This window comes from Nicotiana attenuata, unplaced genomic scaffold (assembly GCF_001879085.1).
Source record: "Nicotiana attenuata strain UT unplaced genomic scaffold, NIATTr2, whole genome shotgun sequence".
NCBI classification, from domain to species: Eukaryota; Viridiplantae; Streptophyta; class Magnoliopsida; order Solanales; family Solanaceae; genus Nicotiana; species Nicotiana attenuata.
In genome coordinates this window covers 105,068-119,908 of record NW_017671178.1, presented here as the reverse complement: position 1 = coordinate 119,908, position 14,841 = coordinate 105,068, and the positions used below count along the sequence as shown (strand labels likewise).

Below are 14,841 nucleotides of genomic sequence, written 5' to 3'. Positions count from 1 at the left end.
TGAAGGATATGGATGGCTCGGGCTAGGTCTGCTGGACTGGCCACCGAAAATACCCCGTGCAAGAGGCACACTAGATACTGGCGGTGCATAATAAGGCTCCTGGGTCCTAGAAGGGACTAGAACACCACTGGCGGGTGGAAGAGCTGAATGAACAAGGTGACTCACATAACCCCTGCCATGGCGAGCTACTGGGGCACGAGCACCACTATAAGTGCCATACTCCCGAGACCTCTTGGCCCCCCTCTCCTCTCTATCCCGAGCAAGCATACCCTCAGATCTCCTAGCAATACTCACAACCTGCTGATAAGAAATATCCATCTCCAACTCTCGGGCCATGCTAATCCTGATACTGGGCTGAGTCCCTTAATAAACCGACAAACCCTCTCTCGAACTGTGGAAACCAAGGCTGGTGCATGTCGGGCCAAATCACTGAAGCGAACTGCATACTCTGACACATTCATAGTACCCTGGCGCAACTGCTCAAACTCCGCGCGCCATGCATCCCTGAGGCTCTGAGGGACATACTCTCTCAAAAACATGTCCGAGAACTGAGTCCGTGTAAGTGAAGTGCCTCAACTGGACTACTCAACTCATAAGCACGCCATCACTGATAGACTGCTCCTCTAAGATGGAATGTAGTAAAAGAAACTCCACTCGACTCCGCTACACCTATGGTACGGAGGATACGGTGACACTCATCCAGAAAAACTATGAGCATCATCTGTCGCCAATCCAGTGAAGGTAGGAGGATGGTACTTCTTGTACCACTCCAGTCTGAGCTGCTCCGCCTCAGAAGCTGCTACACTAGCCTCGGGCTGGACTGGAGCTACCGGCTGCATCGATATAATCTTTGGAACTTAGTCGATCGGATCCCGCGGATCTGGGGTACGGGCGGCGGGAGTCTATGCTCCTCCGCCAGCCTGAGATGTGGCAGAAGCAAGTGGAATCAATCCAGCCAGAGCTAAGGTGTTGAACATGCTCAGAAACTGGGCAAAAGACTCCTGAAGGGCTGGTGAAGCAACTGGTACCTCCGGTGTCTACCCTCTAGCTAGAGCTACTGGGGGCTCCTCTGTAGCAGCTCGTGCGGGTGCCCTGGCTGCAGCGCGTGGACGCCCTCGGCCTCTACCCCGGCCCCAGCCTCTGGCGGCTCTAGCAGGGGGCGCGGGTGCCTGGTCATCAGATCCTCCGGTACGGGTCCTTACTATCTACGAGAAAGAATGGAATATAGAAATTTAGAATTTTGACGTCAATAAATTTCGCACGGCAAGGAATCAAAGAAGTGTAATCTTCGTAACAGTTCCATAGCCTCCCGAAGATAAGTATAGACGTCTTTGTGCCAATCCGCGAGATTCTAATAAACGGGCTTGTGACTCACGACACCTATGAACCTAGAGCTCTAATACCAACTTATCACGACCCATTCTTTCCTCCGTGAGAGGTCGCGATGGCACCTATTCTCTATGACTAGGTAAGCCTAATATTTGTGAAAAACTACGAAAATGAATACATAAATCTAAACTACTAACATCAATAGTAATGAAGCAAAAGATAGAAGTGCCGCTCGGCATATACAAAGAAACTCCCAAAAATACATACAGAACTTTCCCAAGACCCGGAATATCATAAGTCACAAGCTTCTAAGAATTTACTAACTGTTCTAAACATCAGTACTTAAAGTAGTAGAAGAAGAACTACACAAAAGATAGAGGGGCTCTGCTAGGTCTGCGAACGCAGTAGATGTACCTTGAAGTCTCCGTAACCGCAACAGGTGCACAACTAATAGCGAGGCTGGAATGATGTACCTGGATCTGCACACGAAAACATGTGCAGAAGAGTAGCATGAGTACACCACAATGGTACCCAGTAAATGCCAAGACTAACCTCGATCAAGTAGTGACGAGATCAGGTCAGGCCCACTGGTCTATAATAAATGAAGCAGGAAAATGTACGGTATAATAAAAGACTAGAATAAAACAAAGGAAAACACAGTAATGAGAGTAATACAGTACATAGGGATAAATAGCAGGGGATCTCCCGAGATACCCTCGTAGTCCCAAAATAAATGTCCAAGAGATCTCCCGAGGTACCTCCTTGTAATATCAAAAGTAAACATACATGGACACTCCCGATGAACCGCCTCGTAGTCTCAAAGTAAATGTGCAGGGAGAACTCCTGAGGAACCGACTCGTTGTCTCAAAAGTAAATGTGCAGGGGGATCTCTCGGTATACCGTCCCGTAGTCCCAAAGTGAATATGTAGCTCAAATAAATGAAGATAACAGTTACAGCAAGAAAACCTACAATTTTGACTAAGTACAAGTCAAGAAGGAAGCAGGATTCACTAAACATGCTACAAAGAGTTCAGATAAGCAATTAAGACACGTAAACATGTTATTCTAGGCTAACAGGATAACTACACATGCTAGTATACTCACATAAGATGAAAACATGCTATTACTCAGTAAAAATCAGGTTTTCAACAAATAGCCCGTGTACGCACTCATCACCTCGTGTACACGACGCTCACATATCATAACAACACCAAATCCTAAGACAAGGTTAGCCAAGCCACTTACCTCGAACTAAGCTTAAATCAATCCGTAACAATGCCTTTTCCGCGAATATCCGACTCCGAATGACCCCAAATCTAGCCAAAATAGATTACATATCATAAATATAACTATAAGAAACTAATCTAGTTAATGAAATCAAAGCTACAAAATATGAACACCCATTCATTCACGAGTTCACTCGTACCAAAATTACCCAAATCCGAATTCAAAAGCTCAATCAAAACCCAAAATCTTGGTTGAAGAACTTCCTCATATTTTCCCCAAATTTTCAACCCAAATCCAAAATTAAATGATGAAATCAATCATCTATTAGTGGAATATAACCATAAAGGAGTTAAGAATCGTTACCCTAAAGCTTCCTATGAAAATCCCTCAAATAATCACCCAATTCGAGCTCCCAAAGTCCCAAAATTGAAAATGAGATCAAACCCTCGTAATTTCCCCTTTTCTGCTCAGCGATTTCGCTTCTGCGAGGGTATAACCGCATGTCCGGTTCCGCACCTGTGGAAAAATCATTGTAGGTGCGGACTTCACTTAAGTCCTCAAGGTTCGCTTCTGCGAACAAGGGCTGCTTCTGCGCGCCCGCTTCTGCGCTCCTCTACCGCTCCTGCGGGTCCGCTTCTGCGGAACTCTGGCCGCACCTGCGATCCCAGCTGGGCAGGCCCATAATTGCTTCTACGGCTTAATGGCCGCTTCTACAGCGCCGCACCTGCGGCCCAAAGTACGCATGTGCGATTACACCAGGTGCAGCAAGCTTCAGCCATTCCAACACAACTCCAAATGATCTGGTAACCATCTGAAATCAACCCGAGGCCCCCGGGACCTCAGCCAAATGTACCAACAAGTCCTAAAACACCATACTAAGGCCCTCAAATCACATCAAACAATGCTAAGATCACGAATCACCCTCCAATTCAAACTTAAAGAACTTGAAACTTCAAATTTCTACAATCGATGTCGAAACCTATCAAACCACGTCCGATTGACCTCAAACTTTGCACACAAGTCATATTCATCATTACGGACCTACTCCAATTTCCGGAACCCCGATATCAAAAAGTCCACTACCGGTCAAAATCTTCAAAAATTCGACTTTCGCCATTTCAAGCCTAAATAAGCTACAGACCTCCAAAACACAGTCCGCACACGCTCCTAAGTCCAAAATCACCAAACGGAGCCAACGGAACCGACGAAACTCCATTTCGAAGTCGTCTTCACATAGTTCCGACTACGGTCAAAATCCTAAGGTTTAAGCTCCGTTTAGGGACTAAGAGTCCCAAAACACTCCAAAACCAAATACAAAATCTCTCGGCAAGTGATATAAGCAGGAAGAGATATGGGGGAAGCAGTAAACAGAGGATCAGGGCTATAACTCTCAAAACGATCGGCCGAGTCGTTACACTGCTCCCCTCTCCTTCTTCACTCTTTCACTCATGCCTATGCACTCACACTCTTCACGAGCACACAGATGAAATAGTTGAAGAAACAGATCCAAAATTCGAAAATTAAAAAAAGAGATCTGAAAACAAAAAGAAAAACAATGGATTTCAATTGATTTACAGTGGAAATGATTCAAAAGGGCTGGAGTTGTTTTTTTGGTTGATTTGAGAGAGTTCTTTATTTGTTTCTGGGTTTGCAAGTCTAGAAGTTGTTGATTGTTCAGTAGCTGAGCTCCATTCCTCATTTTAGACCTTTATTTTGGTCATCTTCAGTTGTTTTCCTGCTATTAGGTATGTTATTTTCATTTACAATCCTCTTTTGAGTATATACATGAAGATTTGGACTATTAATACTCCGACCGTGCCTGATTTCATCTGTCCCTAATGTCTAAATACTATATCTGTTTATGATTTTCCTTCTGTGTTCATCATCGGCTTTGTTTCTTTGCTTTAAACCGAATTCATAAGCTGAAGTCATTTTAGGATTTGCGTGGAAATTTATTGAATGGTGATGATGTTCTGAAAATGATAGTCCATGTTCAAAAATGAACCAAATATAGGCAAGAAGGTTCTAACCCGTTGCTATCCGTTTGATTTACATATGTAGTGATAAGATTTGCGAAATTAGCCAGTGGCTATAAAGCCTTGTAAATTAGGGATTTGGTTTCAAAAAAAGAAAGTTTACGGCTAAGGGAACTTGCCTTCATCGAGGCTTAACAGGGTTGAAGCATAAGTTTGAATTTGTATTAGTAAACTCTTGTAATTCATGATCTGGTTTAATCTTATGTATAATTATTTATTAATCCCTTGCTCTCGCCATTTGTAAGATATCCCCTTTTAATGTTGCTGTTTTATGTCAAAAAGAAGGGCTGTTTTGAGGTGTGGTTAGGCATATTTTCAACCAGTTTCTGTGGAGTTTTTTTTGTTGGAATTTTATTGTTATTTTGGTGTTGTTTCATGATGGAGTTTGCAGCACTTTTCAGCTGCTGTTTAGGCTGAAAACAAAGCTTTTTTCAAGTTGTTTTGAGGTATCTTAGGGGGTTAATGGAATGAATGATGAAGGATCCTTACATGGATATGGTGAGGCAACAGAAAAACAAAGTTTTTTTCAAAATACACCCATCCTTACATGGGTGTATTTTAGGCTGAAAACAAAGCTTTTTCAAGTTGTTTTGAGGTATCTTAGGGGGTTAATGGATTGAATGATGAAAGATACTTACATGGCTATGGTGAGGCAACAGAAAAAGATGAAGAAGATCGTGTGTGCTCTTCTGGATGAGCGTTCTTAACCTTTTGCTATTGGAAGTTTACGTGAGTGGTAAAATCAAACATGACCCATAAGACCTTTGTTTAACCACTAGCTGCACAATGACCTCAAAATTAGAATAAACAACTTTCCAATATCTTAGCTTGCTTTAGGCGCGATTACTAATAAATTATCGTGACTATGGGTATGATCCCCGTGTCATAATCATGATACGTAAACCCTAATTCGAGTGTGCATTCACGCGACTTGACCTAATAATAAAATACACATGTGTAAATCGCAGGTGTGTTTCACGTACATGATTTGCAATGTGTACAAAAACAATGAGTGCGCGACATCGCGACTTGTTCAAATAAATTTCATAAGTGGCTAAAATTGAAAGCGGTATAGAAGCGGTAACGCATAAAAGGTTTTAAACATGTAATAATTCAGATAATTAAGCCAAATATTAATTGTTAAGCGACCGTGCTAAAATCACGAAACTCGGGAGTGCCTCACACCTTCTCCCAATTTGACCAAAATTCCTTATCCGGTTTTCTCTGTTTGCTGACCATAAAATAGAGTCAATTTCCTCGATTTGGGATTTTAAAATAAACCGGTGACTTGGGACACCGTAATAATTATTCCAAGTGGCGACTCTAATTAAATAAATAATCTCATTCCGAATAATATCACCTTAATTAGAAAAACCCCCTATACCTCGGGAAAAAGGAGGTGTGCCACTCACTGTAAGCACGAAATACTTGTATACAAAAAAGACTAAACTTACTCTTGTTTTATTAATATTCTTTCTGCTCTATACTTTGTTCTTGTTTCTGCTTCCAAAGAAGCTCACTTCACACTCAGACTTGTATTTTTTTCAAGTTTTCTTAATTAATCTTTTATGTTCTTAGTTATTTTACATTTTTGGATCAATTTAATTATAAACCACGTCACAAATTCAATTGTACTATTTTACGGGTAAATAATTTTATCATTAAGCAATATTTGGATCGCAAAACAAGAATTTAAAATCTATTTGCCTCTAAATGAGCTCGAATTGTAAAAAAAAAAAAAAAAAAAAAAAATCGAGGTGCTACAATAAGAAATATAGTCATGGTATATAATTTTGGTAACTTTTTCCGATGTTTGGTTTAGATTTTGAATCAGGTATAACTAATCCACCAATTGATATATTATCTTATACCACCAACGTGAAATAACCAATTCATATATAATTTATAAATGGATAAAAAAAAAAAGGATAAAATTATCCTTATCTTTTTATTAGAAGCTAATGAAAGTCAAGTATCCAGCGGAATAATTGTAAATTCATTGATTTTTAATTTTAATATATTAACAAAAATTTTTTCATAATAGTTTTTATTTAATTTTAATGCAACGAACCAAACTCCTAATAAATAATCTATATATTACTAATTCATATTACAACTTGTTTAGAACCAAACGACCCCTTAAAGTTACACTAATATTCAGTTGAGTGTGGAAGCGACTGTATAACAAAGCAAAGATTGGTTCGCTACTCGCCCTTAGGTCTACTCTCTAAGTCACGCCACTCGCCAACATTTTCTGCCCCTCCTTGCGCAACTGCATAGTGTCTTTGGTACGCCTTCCTTGCTTTTCCCCCCTTTTTCTGTTTCTTCTCCTATGATTCTTTCGCTTGGTTTATTCTCCGGTTGTTGAAAGTTTTGTTTTGTCTTTCTGAAAGTTGCTTCTTCTTTTTTGTGGGCTTCAGAAGTCAATTATATATCTGTGTGTATTTGCTGAAATTGTCAAACTCTATGCTGAAATTGATTTGCTTTAGCCCTATATTATCATTGCTTTCTATATACCTTTTTGCCTCTCTCTGTTTCTCCTCCACTCTATTATTCTTTTGCTCTCGTACTGTCCCATTATTCCGAAAATTTTATCTTTCTTGCAAAAAGTTGTGCTTTTTTTTTTTCCGTTCCTTTTTTGTTGCTGCAGAAGTCAAGTATATATGTGTATTTGCTGAAATTGATACTAGCTGAGATCAAGGCTGTTGTAATGCTCATTCAATTGCAATTGATTCTCAGTGAAATCTCTCTCTCTCTCTAAAATCTCTGAATCGTTTCTCTCTCTAAGTCGTCTGTTCAAGAGCAATTCTTTTAATTTGCTCTTTAGGATACTTAGCTTTTCCTTTAATTTCGATAGCTTGTATCAATTTGCTCTTTTATGTTATGCAACGACATAAAAGAAGAAACCCATAGCAGAGAAGAAGCATCAATAGAGAAGAAAACGTATATAAAGTTGCCAAATATTGGATATTAATAATTCTTTTAAAAATAAATTGGATAAATGATAGATCAAATAGGACGCCTCGTTAAATTTTTACTAAAGTGTGTAACTTAAAAAATAAAAAACAAAAAATCCTAGGAGAGCCCATCTTTAAAGCTCTTACCGGGTGAAATTTAAAAATAGCCAGATTTACAAGTGGTAATTGAAAAATAGCCACAGTTTCAAAAATAATCGAATTTTAATCACTTTTATGTAAAGATAAATCTGAATAAAAATATTATTCAATATCCGAAAATATTCCAGCATAATATGCTGGAGTTCGATTTTTTTACATGTGAACTTCCATCATAACATGCTGGAAATTCATAATGTGCTTGAGTTCCAACATAATATGCTGTAAGTTCATATACAGGTGTTCCAATCTCTAGTATATTATGCAGATGAGACTTTCCGTTTTGCAGCAAAATAGCAATTATTTTTCAATGACTTTACAAATGCTTGTTATTTTTCAATAACCAGTCCGAAAACTGGCTAGCCCGTCATATTTTACGTTCTTACTATGCAGGACCAAAAGCGGCCCAACGTAGAACTGTATTACAATAGCAATTGGCTATCCAATAGATTTTTCTTTCTCGCCAAAAATGGCGTGCAACTCCGGAACCTGCCAGTCCGGTTGTTACAGAGACTCCTCTAATGAAGCAGAAGAACATCCGCCAGTAAAAATTGCAAATGAAGCTCCAAATGTCGTCGCTAACGGTAGAAAGAGCACCGAACTATTATCTATCGCCGTCTGTGTTAAATGCAAGGTTAACAAAACCATAGCCGCCGCTGCCTCCGCCGAGGACGGCGGTGACTTCAGCGGTGAAGATAGCGGAAGGTTCTGTGCAGATTGCTTCCGCAGTAATCTCTATGGGAAGTTCAGATTTGCTGTCACATCTAATGCTATGATTTCGCCGTTGGATAATGTCCTTGTGGCTTTCTCCGGCGGTACATGTTCCAGGTTCATCTTATGTCTTCATATTCATGTGTAAATTGTATTCTTAATTTCCAAAGTTATTTGCTTGTTGAGATTGTATCTAGGGTTTAGGGTTTATAATTTTGATTAAATGTTGTTTCCTACTGATTTTTGGTTCCTGATTAATCAGTTTATTTGTTTGAAAATATGCTGATGTTGTAGAAAAGACTCTTTTCGGTCTAGGTTTGTTCATTGAAAGAAATAGTCAATCAACGGCCTTAATGCCAAACTAGTTGGGATCGGTGATATGAATTGTCTAAATATGCCCTGCTTGCACCCAATGGTGTGCTAGGTGATTTCTTCTCATCTGCCTCAGCTTTGGTTAACAGAGTTACCCGTACATGTAGTGGTGGGCGGTAGCAGGTACCCGGTGGAGTAGTCGAGGTGCGAACAAAGCGTGGATACCACCGTCATAAAATATAATAAAAAAAAATTCTCATGTTTCTTTTTATCAGTCTCTATGTATTCCACTTATTTGTGTCTATTTAATTCTAAACAATTAGTATAAGAACAGTTGACATCTGTCATGTTCCTCAGTTTGAAATGTGTTCCCATACAATTTAATTGTCAAAGTTTTGGGAACTTTCCAAGCATATGAGGGAACTTTAGTAAAAAGGGTGTGATCACTGAGCTTTCATCTTGCTAACTAAGTGTAGAGTTTGGACTCAATTGATGGGGATACATCTTTGTGTGGCGAGTATGAATCTCCTTATTTAGAGATAAGGACCAAATTTCCTAGTCGTATTTCCAGAAAATCCATTTTCTGGTTATCCACCTCATATTTGCGTTAAAGACAAAAACTTTGTACTTAGGGCTTGTGCTCGTGAGTTGTCTGTGTTAAAGTTATTACCTTGTGTAACTCTGTTTTCTATGCAGTGTATTCTATGGACTTTAATGTGTTCTTTGGTTCTTGAAGTGTTCCCCGCCCTCTTCCTACTCTGTTGATTGCTATCCTCTTATATTGGATGTTGGATGTTGGATTGTAGTTGAAATTGAGGAGGCAACAAATATTGGATGTTCGATAGTTCACTAAATTTGTAAATAAACTGGAACCTCTTTCAACATCTTAAAATTGACCTTCCATTTGCAGATAAATCTTAAATTCCAGGTTATGCACTGACGCGCGTGCACAGACATATGCACGTGTGAGTGTGTGTATCACTCAAGGTGGGTTGCTCAGATGGTAAGAACCCTCCACTTCCAACCAAGAGGTTGTGAGTCCGAGTCACCCCAAGAGCAAGGTGGGAAGTTCTTGGAGGGAAGGATGCCGAGGGTCTATTAGAAACAGCCTCTCTACCCCAGGGTAGGGGTAAGGTCTGCGTACACACTACCCTCCCCAGACCCCACTAGTGAGATTATACTGGGTTGTTGTTGTTGAGTGTGTGTATCTGTAAACTTACTATAATCGTTTATTAAGTTTTTAAATTTAGCGAGTTTTATGGAAGACTAAAGATAGAGAAACATACTGTTAACACTTGCTAATTAAAAGAAATGGTTAAAAGTAGGTCTGATTCTTGGAGATGGGGGTTGCGTGGCGATGGTTTGTTCACCGTTTTACCAGAGTATGTTGGTGAGAGAGGAGGCCACTTTTCCATACTCCTCGATCTGGATTCCTAAGGCGCCCACGAAGGTGTGCTTTTTTGCATGGCTAGCGGCGAGGGGACTGATCTTGACTGCTGAAAATCTACGAAAGAGAGGAATTACACTTGTCAGTTGGTGCTATATGTGTAAAAGCTCAGGGGAAGAAGTTGATCATCTTTTGTTGCATTGCCCTGTGTCCTCGGGTTTGTGGAGGGCAATCCCGTATCTTTTTGGTGTTCAATGGGTGATGCCAAGCACTATAAAGGAAATGTTATATAGCTGGGCCGGTTTCCGTAGAAGAAGAAAGCAAAAGGCGTGGAAGTTCGCTCCGTTAGCTCTCATGTGGATAGTTTGGGGGGAGAGAAATAGGAGAGCTTTTGAGGGGATTGGGTCTCCTTTTTCACATCTTAAGAATAGTCTTTTATCTTTGATCGCTTTTTGGTGCACTCATATAACCCCTACTTGTATAGAAGATTGGGCGTCTTTTGTAGATAATCATGTTTTGATGTAAATTCTCTACTTTTTGGTATACTTCTTGTATATGGGAATTTTTTCTCCCTTTTGATTAATACAATTTACCTTATCAAAAAAATGGTTGAAAGTAGGTCTTCTAGAAACAATAGCATGTTGTAATTTCTCTAGATTGATGAGCACAACATTTACGTGTTCTTGGAGTTGAATGTAACTTCAAAGTGTGTCAACATGGTGTATATCATTGCAGTTAAGTTAAGCCAGGCTGCTGCTTGTTATGACTTAAAAGGATGTTGAGTAGAATGCAAGTCTTGGGTAAAAGGTATGTGATACCATGATGTTTTACTTTTATGTGCAAATTCTTTTATCTTCTAGGGTGGCTCTGCAGTTTACACATGAGATGCAAAGTAAAGCTCAGAAGAACTATGATGCCAGTCCAGATAGAGCATTACCAGTCTTTGGTGTTGGGGTTGCTTTTATTGATGAAAAAGCCATTTCTGCTGTCTCATCTGATGACCTTGATAGAGCTATTGAAAAGATGAAACTTATCTTGTCAGATTTGGCTCCACCAGTGAAACAATTCCATGTAGTTCCAGCAGAGGCCATTTATTCGCTGAAAGCTGGTGATGCAAAAGATAGACTTAATGAATTAATAAATGCTGTTAGTGATGTCACAGGAAAAGAAGATCTGTTAGAGCATCTTCGCATGCTCTCCCTGCAAAAGGTTTGGCGGCTTTACATAATCACGATCTTGAGCTTTGCAGGAGAAACATAGATCCCGATTTACGTATGTTGCTTTACTATGCAGATAGCTGTTGAGCATGGATATACCAAAGTTTTGCTAGGAACGTGTACATCAAGAATAGCTTGTCATGTACTTGAAGCAACTGTCAAGGTAGGTTCTATGAATCAGTCCCTCTCTTCTTCTGCGGAAAAACTGAAAATGTTTATTCACATGGATGCATGAAAAAGAAAGCTTGTCCTCTGGTAAACTGAAAAAGTTTGGAACTTTGGACTTCAATATGACATGATCCAAATGGAAACAATGAAAGGGATGGAGTAGATTTTAAGAGAAGAATGGAAGTATGAAGTTTCTAGATGTGGTCCATCCTCTTCCAGATAGATGAAGAGATTAAAACTAAAAAATGTGATTATCCATGATTCATGCCGAAGAGGTTTTCTTTTTAAAAAAAAAGTTAACAGCATTGCTTATGAATTTTGATACTTACGAGCTTTTTTTTTTGGATAACTGAGGGCCAACAGCGCACGGTTTGAAACTCGGTAGATAATGGACCCTCCCCTCTACCCTTCTCCACTTAAATATAGGCGTTTGTATGAAGTTCTCTTGTATATTTCTCTCAGGTCATCTTTCTTGGATTAACCAAAATCCCATCACTTTCATTATCTTTTTAGTGTGGATTATTTTATCTGATTTGATCTATATTTTTTATTACTCATTTCAATGATCATAATCCATGTTAGTTATTTTATAGAAGATCAACTTTAGAGCTAGTAACTATGTATCTAGACTAATCACCTATCTAGAATTTTCAATGTCATCTCTCATATTTTTGGTTACCCACTTGAACAGAAGAGTGATGAACAAAAAGAAAGAGTGAAAACTATCTAATGTGCTTAAGGTTTTGGTTTTCTCCAGGGCAGAGGTTACTCTTTGGCTGCTGATATCCAGTATGTTGATGCAAGGTGGAAGATACCTGTGGTTCTTCCCCTACGTGATTGTCTTATTCATGAGTTGAATACTCTTTGCAGCCTTGACAGGTTTGTTGCACTTGAAATTTAAAACAAATTTAATTCTGGTTTAGCATATCCTATTTTTATCACAATCTCGTGTAATTTCTGAATCTGATTATTTCATTTCATTTTGCCCTTTTCTTGTGTGTCAAAACCATTACTTCATGGTGGGGCTTAACGTACTTTGCGAGGGCAGTTTGATGATTGTAGAAGTTTTTAACGGAACACAATCTGGTATCAATGGCTTGGTCTCCTCATTTGTAAAATTGTTGCAGGTAAAAGCAGGTTAACTGTATTGGTTTAATTTAAGTTGATGTGGTCCCATGTACAGTGCAAGTGGCATTTAATGCAAGGAAAAGATTGTAGATGTATAAGAAATTAAAAATTGGAATATTGTAATATAACAATGCACATAGTAGCTGAAATATATTCAGCTACTGTAATATATCAATGGCTTGGTCTCCTCATTTGTAAAATTGTTGCAGGTAAAAGCAGGTTAACTGTATTGGCTTAATTTAAGTTGATGTGGTCCCATGTACAGTGCAAGTGGCATTTAATGCTAGAAAAGATTGTAGATATATAAGAAATTAAAAATTGGAATATTGTAATATAACAATGCACACAGTAGTTGAAACATATTCAGCATGCCGAGACACATGCTTTTAGAACTTGAATCTTGGTTCATGGTTATTGTTGTAGTAATTGCTGGTTACTTTAACAAGAAGGAAAAATATTAGGGAAAAGAAATTACTTTATTAAAGAGCTCCTAACTTGTTATTGTGAAAACTGCCTCTATTCAGTTATCCTATATGTTTGTTGTTCTAGTCATGAATACTGCAACTTGAAAGCCTTGCGCATGAAAAATTCAAAGTAACTTTTACTTTTCAGGAGGAAAACCCTTCCCGGGAAAGCACAATCATGAGAACAGCTGGAAAGCTGACACCTTTTCATTTCAATAGAATGTCAGAGGACAATAACTATAATGATCAGGTGGCATCTCAAAGGAGGCAAAAGAAATACAGCCTGAAAACTAACGATGCCCTTCCTCCCGAGTCATTCTGTCGTATTTGCAGTAGTCCTCTAAAAATATCCACCTTTGTAACATCAATCAGTTTTGACAATGCGAAAACTAGTCTCAATGCGAGGGGTGCTGCATGCTGTGCAAGTTGTCAGTTTCAGGTTCTTCCCGAGGACCCCTCATCTCTGGAGCACTTCATTTCTCTCTTGCCACCATCAATGGTTTCCCACGCAGAGGATGGTGATCATCTAAGTCAGAGACAGCTAAGGTGTGAAATTTTATTTGATGTTTTTATTTCTGACACATTAGCTTGCTTTTGGAAAACCATTCTGTAGCTGCAGATGGTTTGAATTTACAGAGGCGGTGTCATGGATCTTTAGATGGACGATGCCTTTTGAAATTAGCTTCCATTTCTGCTCCTTTCAAGATTTTCCTTGCAATTTCACTGTTGTTTCTTATAGAATAGTGTCCTCTGTTTTCTTCTTTGGGCTGCCCAGGGTTCAACATTTCAACTTTAGAGATGTTTCTGGAGCTAGTTCTTTTAATTTGTATTAATGAAAGCTTTATCTCCGTTGCTAGTCCTAGTTTAAAACTTACGACACATATTTCAAGTTTAATTGCCTTGTTTTCAGGGAGCAAATAGAAGACTGCTTGCTCTCGGACAACGAAGACTGAGCATGATCCTGCTGATTAGTTTTGAAAAACATCCGACTGCTGTATTGAAACACAAATCACTTTTTGATCTCAATTCACCAGTATGTCAACTAAAGAATCATTTGTTACTAGAGCCCGGAGGAGCAGGGAAAAACTGAAAGATGTAGGTAGGGGTTTTAAGATTATGCCGAGGTTCCCATTTCTATAAATATATCAGTACACCATGTTACGGTATAGTTGGCTACTCGGCTGATGCCTTGGGTACAGTGTCACAGAAAGATTATCTTCTGCCATATTCTTTTTGATTTTTCAATCTGTTTTGTGAGTGGGGTATGTTACAAAAAGGTTGAGTATGTTCTTTGGCCAACTTTTTAAACATTTCATGCCCTTCAGTTTTGGTTTAGCGCCTAAGCTACATTGCAGTGTTTCTCAGACACTTTTTACATATGGGAAAGGTTGCTCTAGTAGCCCTGGCTGCAAGTTCAATTTTGATTAGCCATTTTTCAATGGGGAATGCACATTAATTATTTATAAGTTTTCTTAGTTGTTTCATTATATCATTTCGCCTCAAGTGTGATGCACAGCTATACCATTTCCCTGCTTCAAGTGATAATTGTCACCATTTTTATGACGGCACCATTTTGGATCCAATGGTAAGAATAAGGCTTTGGGTTAGTTATGAAGGTATAGCTTTAGCTACAAGTGCTGTTGCGAGTAAAATTAGTTGTCAAGACGCATGGATTATCATGGCTTGGTGTTGCGGAGTGCTGCTTCGATCTGTAAAGACTGGTTTGGGGAATTTCTGTTCTTTTCTCCC

General features: G+C 39.1%; 1 protein-coding gene across 1 annotated transcript; it reads left to right on the top strand.

The window, feature by feature from the left end:
• The first annotated feature begins 6,745 nt into the window (after positions 1 to 6,745).
• Positions 6,746 to 14,579, top strand: LOC109206455 (cytoplasmic tRNA 2-thiolation protein 2-like). The gene is made up of 8 exons (XM_019369275.1): positions 6,746 to 6,880; positions 8,099 to 8,533; positions 10,976 to 11,324; positions 11,409 to 11,495; positions 12,258 to 12,379; positions 12,549 to 12,627; positions 13,241 to 13,638; positions 14,003 to 14,579. The coding sequence occupies exons 2-8, from the start codon at positions 8,175 to 8,177 to the stop codon at positions 14,043 to 14,045; spliced, it is 1,437 nt and encodes a 478-aa protein (XP_019224820.1). The 5' UTR covers positions 6,746 to 6,880; positions 8,099 to 8,174; the 3' UTR covers positions 14,046 to 14,579.
• Positions 14,580 to 14,841: the final 262 nt, after the last annotated feature.